At 35.8% G+C, this 11,895-nt stretch overlaps 1 protein-coding gene across 1 annotated transcript in view; it reads left to right on the plus strand.

The window, feature by feature from the left end:
* Positions 1–332: 332 nt before the first annotated feature.
* Positions 333–11,895, plus strand: part of PRKCZ (protein kinase C, zeta) — a 62,871-nt gene continuing 51,308 nt past the window's right edge. Inside the window, exons 1-4 of the mRNA XM_009889613.1 lie at positions 333–412; positions 4,049–4,170; positions 8,636–8,725; positions 9,131–9,181. Coding sequence (XP_009887915.1) covers positions 342–412; positions 4,049–4,170; positions 8,636–8,725; positions 9,131–9,181 — 334 coding nt within the window. The 5' untranslated portion in view covers positions 333–341. The remainder of the gene's footprint in view (positions 413–4,048; positions 4,171–8,635; positions 8,726–9,130; positions 9,182–11,895) is intronic.

Consider the following 11,895-nt stretch of genomic DNA (forward strand, 5'->3'; position numbering starts at 1 on the left):
GATATTTCTGTAAAACTAAATCATATAGGATATTTTTAACTGATCTCATTTAATTTTTGTGCAGGTCAGTAGTCTTGTATGTTTTCCATTTGATTTCTTGCTGTTCTACCTAAAGCTATTTATGTTTATGAAATTTGACACAACTTGTTTGTTTAGTAGAGTGTGTGTATATTCATCTGTATTCTGGTTTTCTTTCTGTGCAGCTGGATTGACAATCATTTGGAGGAGAAATGCATATTTCATATGTGAAGCTGTTTGCTTAAGAATTAAACGACTTATCTGTTTTCAATGAACTTATTGCTAAATATTTATAATTTCATATAGACTGCTAAATACAGACCATGCCTAGCAGAATGGGCTCAAAAATTGATTTGAACAAGGACTTCATCAGAGTAAAAACACACTATAGTGGGTAAGTCAGCATGTTTTCTCCTCTGTGTTGTGTCCTGACTAACTCTGAAGCACATTGAGCAGAAGTTCATAGCCTGACGTAGTGATAGGGTAACCAGGGCGTTGGTGGCTTTGTAATTAATGTCAGATCAGGTAGGTGAACTTCAGTTTCTAGCAGGGCTACTAACTTGAATTCTTTCCTCATGCCTAGTCATTTGATTTTTGTCTTAATTTTGCCACCTGTAAGTTGAAAGTCTAGAATCTCTTTACAGTTCTCTTATCTACAGGTTAAATTTTAATATGAAAAATTGCTTAGTAAAAATATAGATAAGCTTTTAGTGGTGAGAATTCATGTCAAAACTCATGTCTGAGCATTTGTTGCTGAGAAATTTGTTGCTTTACTTAAAGTAAAACTTATTTTACAAGAAATCCATGTATGAAAGTAAATGGGACTACATGCTGTGTTTCTTCGTTACCGCTGCTCATTAATTCTTGAAATGTGCTCCTAATGGTTAATTTAGATCAATTAGGTTTTGTTATTAATCTGCACCATGGTTATGGTTAATTAATAGATGCATGTCAACTGCTTTATGAACTCTGGGTGAGGGATTCGCACCGTGTATTTGCCATTACCAGTAATTATTTTCTGCTTCATAGTTTTTTCCTGCACCTCTGGATCGCATCATACATAGGCTTAGGTTGAAAAGAACATCTGAACTTCAAATACTTGTGTGATGTACTTCTGTGAGATGTATGGATATGCACACTTCTCTGAAACAGTAACAGGAGAGCTGCCTGAGCTCTGAGAGGGAAGGCGCTATAAACACAAATAGAGCTTAACGTAAGCGATTTGGGATAGCTTGCTGCCAAATGCTGTTGATACAGAGTGAAAGGAGTGTGTCTATAGAACTTGTCTGTGCATAAATGGAGGAGGTGATAATACTTGTCTCACTATTAGAATTCATGTGTAATTGTTATGATGTTTTACAATAAACTACTACTATAGTTTCTCCTGCAACATTATATTCAGTAATTTCCATTAGTTGTGAAGCCTATAATATGTCAAATTACAAAACGAATTCCAAACTCAATGAATTTTGGTTTTGTTGTACTGATCAGATTCTGTGAGTAAGAGCTGACTATTTTTGGCATTATAGACTGTATAGCTGATTACTTTATCTATGTCCATTAAAGTACTACATGTCTTTAAAACAATTTTGACAAACTGCAGGAAATCATTGATGCTGGGCAACTTCAGAATTAAGGACAAGCTTATTCAGGTAGCTGCTTAAAAAAATTAAAATAATAATACAACATATAATTTTGAAATCCCAGTTAAAAATCAAAGCGTGAGGAAGTTCTAAAACACGTGAATGTTGAGTCTATCTCTGGAGTCCTAGTATCTTAGGTATTCGTGTTTCTGGGTGTGACAGAGTTCCTAACATAGCACAGTATAAATAACTGCATAAGTAGATTGCAAAAGAAAGTAAACTTGTGTAATTCTCATTCCATTATTTCAGTTACCTCGTTTATTTGGTTTATACCTGGTTACTTGAAATCACTTCATTTAAATAGAGCAGTGATGCGATATTGTTTGCTGTATGTTACCTTGGTTCTAAATGGTGATGCATTTAATCTACCAATGTGAATGACTCTCTTGCTATAAAACTGCTCATACATAACTTACTGTCATTAGTTCTTCATAGTACTTTGTAGCATCCAGTTTCAGATACCTGACAAAAAAGTGTCCTGCGGGATTCTTTGGTGTTAAAGAATGAATGATTTTCATTTAGCTAATGGCAATACAGTGGCTATACAGACATTAAGATTAAACGCAGGACATCTCAAAGGAACATGGATATCATGGAGATAATAATGTCAATAAATCTTACTAGTGTTTGCATCCGCAATAGGTGCTATTTAGCATACTTCAGCTGTGTTATTTTGTCCAATATGAAGTTTATTAATTTACTTGTAGAATGGCAGTGCCATCTTTTATGATAATTTTAATGTAAGACTGATTAGTATTTGTCAGCTTTAGTTGGAGTTTGTAGCATGCATAGTGGAGTATTGTCTTACTCCATAGTTTCAGGTTTTGAATATTAACTAGGTAGTTTTGAAAGTGTGATTGTCTATAGTTACCATAGATCTATAGCTGCTTGATTCCATGAGTAGCTTGTGGCGGCAGCGCATTAAGTAAGGAGCTGTGTGGTGACCTTGTCTTGGTGCAAGACACTGCACCAGACTCAAACACTACTTTGAGAACTGGTTTGGTCTCTTACTTTAAGTGTCTAAAATATGTCTTTTTTTGACAGAGTGATGTTCTTGAAATCAACCTCACCTGACAACTCTCAGTACAATAATATGGTTTTAAGAGTTGGCAGTGAGTGTACATATTCTTCCTAACAACAATCGAAATAGAAATTAAGTTGCTCTTCTTGGAGAACTTCACAAATTGTAGATTAAAGGTCCCCTTGAAAAGGTAGCAATGCTTTTAATCTGAATTTGAGACTTAGTACCATTCTTTAAAATTATTGTTTTAGAGCTTTGCTTTCTGTAACTTTTCTTAGCAAAGTTATTAGTGCATTTCACTTAAAACGTAAGTTACAGAACTTACGATTCTTAGTTCAGTGTAGTACCTTTCAGCTTCTGCTTGAAAGACCTAAGTAGGCAAAGTATGTAATATAGCATGTTTTCTAAATTGTCTTGTCACACAGTATGAAAACAGGAAAACTGTCACGTTGGGAAACTTCTGGTATATTTACTGTGTTAAATTAAGAGGGGAAAGAATTACATATGCCAGTAGCCATTAACTACAAAACTGTTTCCTAATTATCCTCTAGCATGTTTTGAAAGCACAGAGGTGACTTAAGTACATCTCCTCTTTCTTCCTGCACTTGTTTATCAGTTGGTTTCCTTAAGTCTGTCATTTGAAAAATGTTTAGAAAACAGGAGAAAGTCTAGTTTGTACTCTCTGATTTTGTTTTGCATAATATTTTCTTTTCTCTTTTTTTTTTTTCAATCTTTGTCCTGCTTTGACAGTGCTGTGAGAGCTTTCATTATATCGAAAGTTATTCTTACGAATACCTGAGCATACTGTGTGGTTTACATGAGCAGAGTTCAATATTGGGTTTGAGTTCTCAAACACTATAAAGGTAGAGCACAGAATGCAGAATTTGAGTAAGATTTGATCTGAATTTTCTTGTAATGATATCTTTTGAGTATTCACCTAATCAAAGCTTTCTCTCTAACAATGTAGCAAAGTGAGGAAAAACCTATGTTTTGAAAGGATTTTGCAGTAATTGAGATTTTACCTATTTTGGAACTTGTTTCATCAGGAGATAAAATTTAATTCTTACAAAATCTTAAGTTTTTTAATAACACTTCAAATGGTGATAGTTATATTATAAGGGAACCTGCCTCACCCAAGTAAATATGCATTAAAGATAGATTATTAACACAGTTAATTCCTCCTTACTAAAGTATTTTTAAGAAGTTAAATACTGTGAGATATGATCCTGTTGGCTTCTGGCAACTAATTTGTGTTAGTAGGAGCATTTTATATGAGGAATGCTGTGAGTTCATAGATGGAATTGTTGGCATATGCAGGCTAATGCAGATCTCTTCTGGCAAAAGCTGATGATTTCATCTCGTGCAGGGACATCCTGATAACAAACTTGGACGCATCAATGAGCTATGATGAACTGTGTGACGAAGTACATGAGATGTGTAATTTACAACAGGAACAGCCAATTACCCTCAAGTGGATTGATGATGAAGGTATTGTACTGAAATACTACTTAGGCATTTTTGGGTTTATTTTTCATTGTAGTACAAAGAAGGGGCATTGAGGAAACTTGTATAAACAAGTTTCATTTTGTGGAGTTACTTTTTGTTTCTAAATACCAGCGTCTATAACCCTGTCTTATAAAGCAGGGAGCTTGGAGAAATGAGTCTCAAAACATCAAGGTTGTACTGCACTTGAATTCACTTCTGTGGAAGTGAAGGCTTTGTAGAACTGTAATATCTTGCTATTTCGTGTGTTCCTATATTTCTTTCCGCTCTAAAATGTGGCGGTTCTCTGCATCCTTAAATTAGATGAAACTTCTAGGTTGCTGTGAGTAGTAGTGAAATGGAGATACGTGGTACTGAGTGTCTCTGTTGCGTTTTTACTTCCTTTTGGAATGTATGTGTCTGCTTACGATTTAACAGGAGTGTAGTGCAGCTGTCACTCATGATGCGCAGAACTCCTGACCCAGTAGGTTGAGAACAGCTATCGTGCAGTTGCACAACTGCACTGGTGCTCAGGTATTTTCCTGTTCCACTTTGACAAAGCCATGGTCTGCGGCAGAACGCCTAGAACTGAATGCAGAAAGATGGAGAAATATGAAATTGGTTTGACTAACACTAGTAACTGTGTTTTGTGTTGGCTTTTTTAAGTAATAGCCTGTATTACTCTCTTAACCAAATAGCGTGGTTTGATGGGTGAATGGAATTTCAAAGTAATGATTGAGGAAGGAGGTAGCCTGTGGTCAAAGACGATTTGGTCTTTTTAAGATGCCAAGGACTAATATGAATTATTTTTAAATTTGTACTCTTTATCTTCTGATTACCAAGACAGAGGCAACTGTACTGACTTTGGTTTCCTAACCCTCAGTTAGGAAAGTCTAATGACGGTCTAATAAAAAGTAACCTGATCAGGAGTGCATGGAGAATAATCACATTGCATGTGCAATGACTATTTGAACTACATGACTACTAATAAAAGGAAGATTATTGTAGGAAAGAAAACCTCAGGAGTTTTGAGTTGGAGGGTTTTAAAACATGGTTGCTGTTTCACTGTTTCTTGGTTTGGATATCTGATGCATTGGCTTCTCGAGTTTTACTTAAATTAAAACAACAAAATTCTTTTTTTTAGTTGCAGTTCTAATAAGCAGTTACTTCTGGTTGTGGTTCTAGGCTGGTTGTACAACCCTCTTACCAATTCCTGATTTTTAAATTGTTAAGTTTCAACCAATCTGCTGTTTTGGCTGCCCTCAATCCTCATAGGTTTTATGAGTTATCCTATTTCTGCTTATGAGTGAGTGTTTCCTCTTATTGCCACATGTAACTTAAATTCATTTGACTGATTGGACAAACATGTTCTCTGTGAACTAACTTGAAGACAATTACTGGTGGCTTAGCTGGTAAAGAAAATCTACCAAAGAGTGGAAGAAAATGATTTTTTTGTTGGGCTTTTTTAGTGTTTCTCTGTTTTTTTGACAAAATACAAAAATGTTTGAACTATGAATAACTCACTTTTAGTAAAATCACATAAACATATAAGCAATATGGATTGTTGATTTGCAGTATGATTAACTGTGTTTCATGTTGCATTATTGCAGTATTTATAGATTATCAAGAGCAGTGGTCTTCAAAGAGGGGTAGATGCACCCTGGGGTGCATCTCTTTTAAAAACAATAATAATTTTTAAAAATAAAAAATTAAACTTTACTTGATTTAATACATGAATTGACACTGGTGTCATCACTTGGCCCATATATCATATGGTCATGTGTCACGTATGTGGGGCACGGTGTGCCGAGGGAAGAGTGAGTATTCCACAAAATTGCAGAGGTGGAGCGTGGCACCCTCACTCATTTGCTTGCTTTCAGTGTATTGTGACGTACTGCAGTTTACGTGTGCCTGGTTAAGTGGATTTATGGATTAATTACCTAGTTTTAACTAAAATAACCCTCACAAGGTAACGCTGCTAATGTGAGCACAAGCAGACCACAAGAAAATATTTCTCCTGAGCATGAACTCCATCAAGCCACACTACAAGCTAATCAGAGCTGACAAGAAAGCGGTTGGAAAGATTCAAAATTATCAAGAGCAGTATTTGAAATATCTATTTACATCTGCTATTCTTAATGATGAGCCTCACCCTAAGTGTGTGTTGTGTTTTGAGATAGTAAATAATGATAGTATGAAGCCATCAGGATTAGCAATACAGTTAAAAACTAAGTATCCAGAGCAAGAAGACAAACATCTACTTCTCTTTCAGTGATGTTTTGAGTCTTGTGATACTCACTTTTGTACTTTACTTCATGTTAAGTTTTTCGAAGCCCATTTTGAGGCTTCTTACTTAATATCAGACGACAAAAAAGCCATGTACTGTTGGGGAAACGCTCGTTTGTTTTTTCGTGGTAAATATGGCTGGAGTAATATGCCGAAGACAAGATGGGGACAAACTGAAGTGCGTTCCTTTGTCAGAAGATACTGTTGGAAGATGGATAGAAGATACTGGTGAAGGTTTGAAGAAACAAGTGTTAAAACAAAGTGTGGGAAGTTTTGATGTATGGTTGGCTGAAAGTGCAGATGTTTCTAACATGTCTCAGCTTAGGGTACTTACTAAATTCTGTTTAGTAATAAGGTAAAATGTTCAGTGACACAGCTCACAGTAAAATTACTTTTAATTTTTAGTATTTCAAGAGGGTTTTGTAATACTAAAAATATTTAAATTTATATATATTTATCTTGTCTTCTTAAAATTGCTATCTTTGTGTATGTTTTTATAATACCTGTAATTTATAAATAGACGTATTGGGAGTTTGTGCTCAAAAAATTTTAATGATGAGCTATGTAGTCGAAAGTCGAGACCACTGATCTAGAGGTTATCATGGGCTATTAAACCAGTATTTTTGTCAACCAGAGAAATATTATCTTCCAATTCAGATGTTTAACATTAAGTAAAAATGTCCTTGCTTAAACTGATTAGGATTTGTACCTTGGAAAGGTCATCTTCTGAAACGTAGGTCTCAGTGGAGTGTGTTGTGGCTTAGCTTCCAGTGCTCCCGAGGAGCTTTTCCAGTGCTTTGTTTCCCTGGCACCAACCAGTGAATTCAGTGGGTGTTTTATGGAACGTCACCCATGTGCCATATTGCTACTTCCATATCATACTGAAGTCCAGTCTGCTGGTCCATCTTTAAAGTCTGTCTTCCGAAGTCCATCTTCGGGCTGTCTCTCCTTCACAGAAATGGAGTTTACTTTATTTTCACTGCTTTAAAGGCTAATATCCATGCCACAGGTAGTTCTTAGTCTTCCAAATCTTACTAGTTAATAATGGTCTTGGGGCACTCCTACCTGACTGAATACTCGCATTCCTGCGTGTTTTCTTAATATAAAAGTAGTGTATGTCAGAGAGAAATGGTAATGAGGTGTGGATAAGGCATGGTACTTGAGCCCAGCCCTTAGTGTGTGGTAATGCTTCTGTCTCCATTTATTTTATTCTTTTCCATGTGAATTTCATCCTGAATGATATCTCGTAGTTTGGGGGGTGGGGGAGGTTCTGTTTTATCTCTTTCGGTAGTTAGGCTTTTCAGAATACATTTTAAATTGCAGCTGGCATGCTGCCTTTTTTGAGAACTTTTTAAAGCTCACCTTGTTGAATCTGCTTCTACAGAATGTGAGTACAGAGGACAAAGTCATACGAACTAAGGCTTAACATGTATTTTTCTGAAAGGGAGGATTCTTTGTCGCTAGGCAGGTTCCATGATTATTTTTTTCCTTTTATTTACTTTTCTTCTAAATCTAAGTTAAAAGAAAAAAATGTGAACCTGTTCCTCAAAACATACAGGCCAACCCTGGAAACTTTAGAGACCTTTAGAGGGAAATGAATTTTACATTAATTACATTTCTATATCAGTGTTGGCATATTTGTATCCCATCTGTAACTTTCGTCTGTATCTTGGTTTTTTTACACTTTTTAATCATGGATTGCTTTTCTGTCAGTCTAGCAAGAGAGACTTAAAGCTATGAAGGTATACATAGATTCTAGTTAAGTTATCATATCATATCATGGTTCTGCAGTCTGTGAAGTTAAGGTAGTAAGATAAGGGGCCATTTGGCAGACTAATTTTGAATTAAACTGAAATTCTCCGGTTACTAGGAAGTGAGCTTGCTGCTTTCTGCTGTGTGTTAAAGATCAGCTGCTTTCTGCTGTGTGCTTAAAGCGTATCTGTTCAATTTTGTATTTTGTTGTCCCGTTGCAAACCAACATAGTATATTTCTATCTAACCAGTTTTGATAAAATTAGAGGGAAAAAAAGTGTTGCTGTATTTTGGCTTTGATCGAAATGCCAGCTCAATATCAAATGATTGAAGGAAAACCAATCCTGGAGGCTGGTAGATTTCTTACGGACTAATTGAAATTCTCCACTTAATTCTTCAGTTGTAAATTTGCCTATTTATTCCTTTTTTGTTAGGTGACCCATGTACCATCTCATCTCAGATGGAACTGGAAGAAGCCTTCCGTTTGTATTGTCAAAACAGAGATGAAGGGCTGATAATTCATGGCAAGTATTACCCAGCTCAAGAACCTGTATGCTTTTGTTGATAATCCTAACAGCTTCTTAAATCTGAGATTGGAGCAACTCCTTTGCCTGTCAAATGACATTCTTTGTGTAGCTGGTGCCCTGTAGCTTGATGTTGTAAGAAGAAAGTGTTCTTTTGGGAGTGCAGCCCAAAGCTGAAACTGTACTGTAGGCTTTGAGGAGGCTTCAAGTTATAAACTGCACAGATTTGTTAGTGCTGTAGTCAAGTATAAGATCTTGGCAGTATGAACCCAAATATTGATTATGTTATTTGTTATGCAGAATTAAAGGCTTCCAGAAACTGTCTTTGTGTAAATATATTCAAGAACTGAGGAAAAAGTACTACTGAGAATCTTTTTACTTAAAACTCTAATGTTTTTGTTTCAGTTTTCCCAAGTATTCCAGAGAAACCCGGCATGCCTTGTCCAGGAGAAGATAGTGAGTACTAAAATGTTATCAAATTTTAGCTTGATTTTTTTCAGTCACATGGAAAAGAAATGTATCGAAAGATTTTTTTTCATAAGCTAGTATTACGTACATGTGTGTCTGTTTTGTGGTTTCTTAACATACCAAATATTTTATATTCTATTATCAACCAAGAAATTATGTAAATCAACATTGTAGTATTGCTCTTATGTTTCTGAGGATTCATACTGGTTTCCAGTAGCTGATACAGTGGGAGCAAGAGAGTTCAGGATTTTAGATGTGTATTTGAATGCGGACTTTAGCTTTTGTTGTTCTTTCAGTTTCTGAGCTTGCAGGGAGAAGTGGTGATGTACTGAAGAAAAGGGAGATACAGATTTTTTTTCATAAAAAGGTTATTCATCTCTTAAAAAAAAATAATAAAAAATCCCATGAAAGGTAGATAAACCTCCAGAGGAAGCATACATGATTGGTATGGTTTACCTATATTTCAGTGACTGAAACTGCACAGGGATAAAAGGATTAAATAACGGTGTAGTCACTTTTCATGATGGGGGATGCCATCAGTAGGTCAGTTCATACCTTTATAAGTGTTAGGGAAAGGGATGTGAGCAGTTGGGTGACAGAGTTACCAGATGGTGCTTGACTAGTCCCAGCAGTATGCGTAAAAGCAAAGAACTGAAGGACTTTTGCAGTTCTCTTTGGAAGATACAAAAGCCGATAAAATTAATTGCTGATAAAAGCAAATAGTGCGTACTAATAGAAAACGTAGTTGATCAGGATCTACACTGACAAACTGGCTAAAAATGTGTAATGCTGTGGTCATAGTTGTGAGTAATACTTTTAATTGGAGAAAAAATACTAATATATTAATTGCTCTATTGAGAACTCTTACTGAAATTTAGAAGATAGATGGAATAAATACCAAAATATTACAGTTCAAATTATTTTTTTAACACTTAGACTACAGTAGATGAAAGGTTAAATATAAGAAGCAGACAAGGTTTCATGTTGTGACTAGGTTATTAAAGTTGCCTCATAGAAAGAAAGAAAGAAGAGTAAATAAGCCATACTTTGCTGTGCTTGTTGAGCCAGTTAGAGAAAATAAAGACCACTTTCTACACTGATTAGAAGTGCTAAAGAAATAATTTTCCTTGAGACACTTCCTTTTTCTTCTGGAAAGAATGAAGATATTTATGTGATCTACCCAATTTATTGGGTAGACAAGCAAGCATTTATGTAGCTGCTTCCAATATACTATTTTCCATACATCTGATTTTTTTCATGCCTTGTTTAATTTTCCTGTTTGTGTTCTTTCTTCTATCTATCAAAACAGTAGCTCCGTGAGTTTCTTACTAATTTTGCTGAAGTTTCAACAAGGAAATGGGCAACGAGTCCATCTTGTTTATATCACATAATGTACTTCTGCTGAATGTGCCAGCAAATAAGGCTGAATTTGAATACCTGTTTGCCCGTGAGTTAGAAGTCAAGCAAGGACCGTGTAGTTGTGTTTTACTGTGTTGAAAATGTATGGGTTTTGCTATGCTGTCACTTTGCAGTTTAGCTTAATAGGTTGTAAATATCTATGGGAAAATATTTTCAGGCTCAATTTTCATTATCATTGTGGGAAGAGTGGTCTTAGTTCTGTAGTTTTAAATATGTTCTTAATGTGAATTGTATACAAGGAACACTGCTTTGCTTTGTTCTGGGACCTGAGGGATAGGAGGTGTTATGTCCTAAACCGAAAGTTGAGGTATGCATCGGCAGGTAAAAATGGAACCTCTGCAACTACAGAAAATATTGTTAGCAACAGTAAAAGTTCTGGGTTTTCCTGTATCTTGTTACTTTTTTCCAAATATTTAAATGCTTATGATGGTTTAGGATGTTTGGGTAGTTTAATGTCTTGTGTGCCTTTGACTTTTGTGAGAATTGCAGTAAAAGACAAAGTAACGCATCTGGGGTTTAGTTGGCCTTAAAATGCTTGCAATGTTCTACCAGGGCAGATTTTGCCAAAGGTAAATATAAGTGTTAATACTCCATCATAAGTCTTCAGACTGTGTTCTGTGAAGCAGCTGTCTTTCAATGAAGACAGAAGAGTTGATTTTATTGAAATGTCTAACTTTGGGATGCCCCCCTCCCCCCTTTGATTCTGCGACTAAGAATGAAACAATCAAGTCTGGCATCACCACAGTGTTTGGGGCTATTTTACAACGTGCTGGAATCTATTTCTTTTTCTATCTTGCTTCTAACTTGGCAGATGAAAATTGTAGGGAGTGAACTCATATGGGCATCGGTGCCACTGCTTTCCCAGTACAAGAACTGAAAGGACGGGCTGACTGTAGCTCTGCTTCCGTTCCTGTGGCTCTTTAAAGAGGGAAGGAAGAAATACTCATGTTGTACCAACCTAGACTGGTGCTAGGCCCAAATAGAATTATTTGCCCTTATTTCTGAAAATACAAAGCAAACTAATGTGCAATACTGCCGTGAAAAGTAAGCTAACTAAAGGAGAGAAAAGGCTGTTGCTTGAAGGGTATCTGTGCAAATAACGTGGCATAATAAAGTTCGCTGCAGTTTAATGGTCTCATTAAAAGTGTAGATATTTTAGCACAAAAGTTTTTTGTGTTAATTTGTTAGGTGTCTTAGTTATCTCAAGCCATGGGTTGAACTCCAGAAGCACATAGATTAGTGTGGCTCAGATGACCTGGTTTTTCTGTCTGTAGGGTATTTCT

Source organism: Charadrius vociferus, unplaced genomic scaffold, assembly GCF_000708025.1.
Source record: "Charadrius vociferus isolate BGI_N301 unplaced genomic scaffold, ASM70802v2 scaffold477, whole genome shotgun sequence".
Taxonomy (NCBI): Eukaryota; Metazoa; Chordata; class Aves; order Charadriiformes; family Charadriidae; genus Charadrius; species Charadrius vociferus.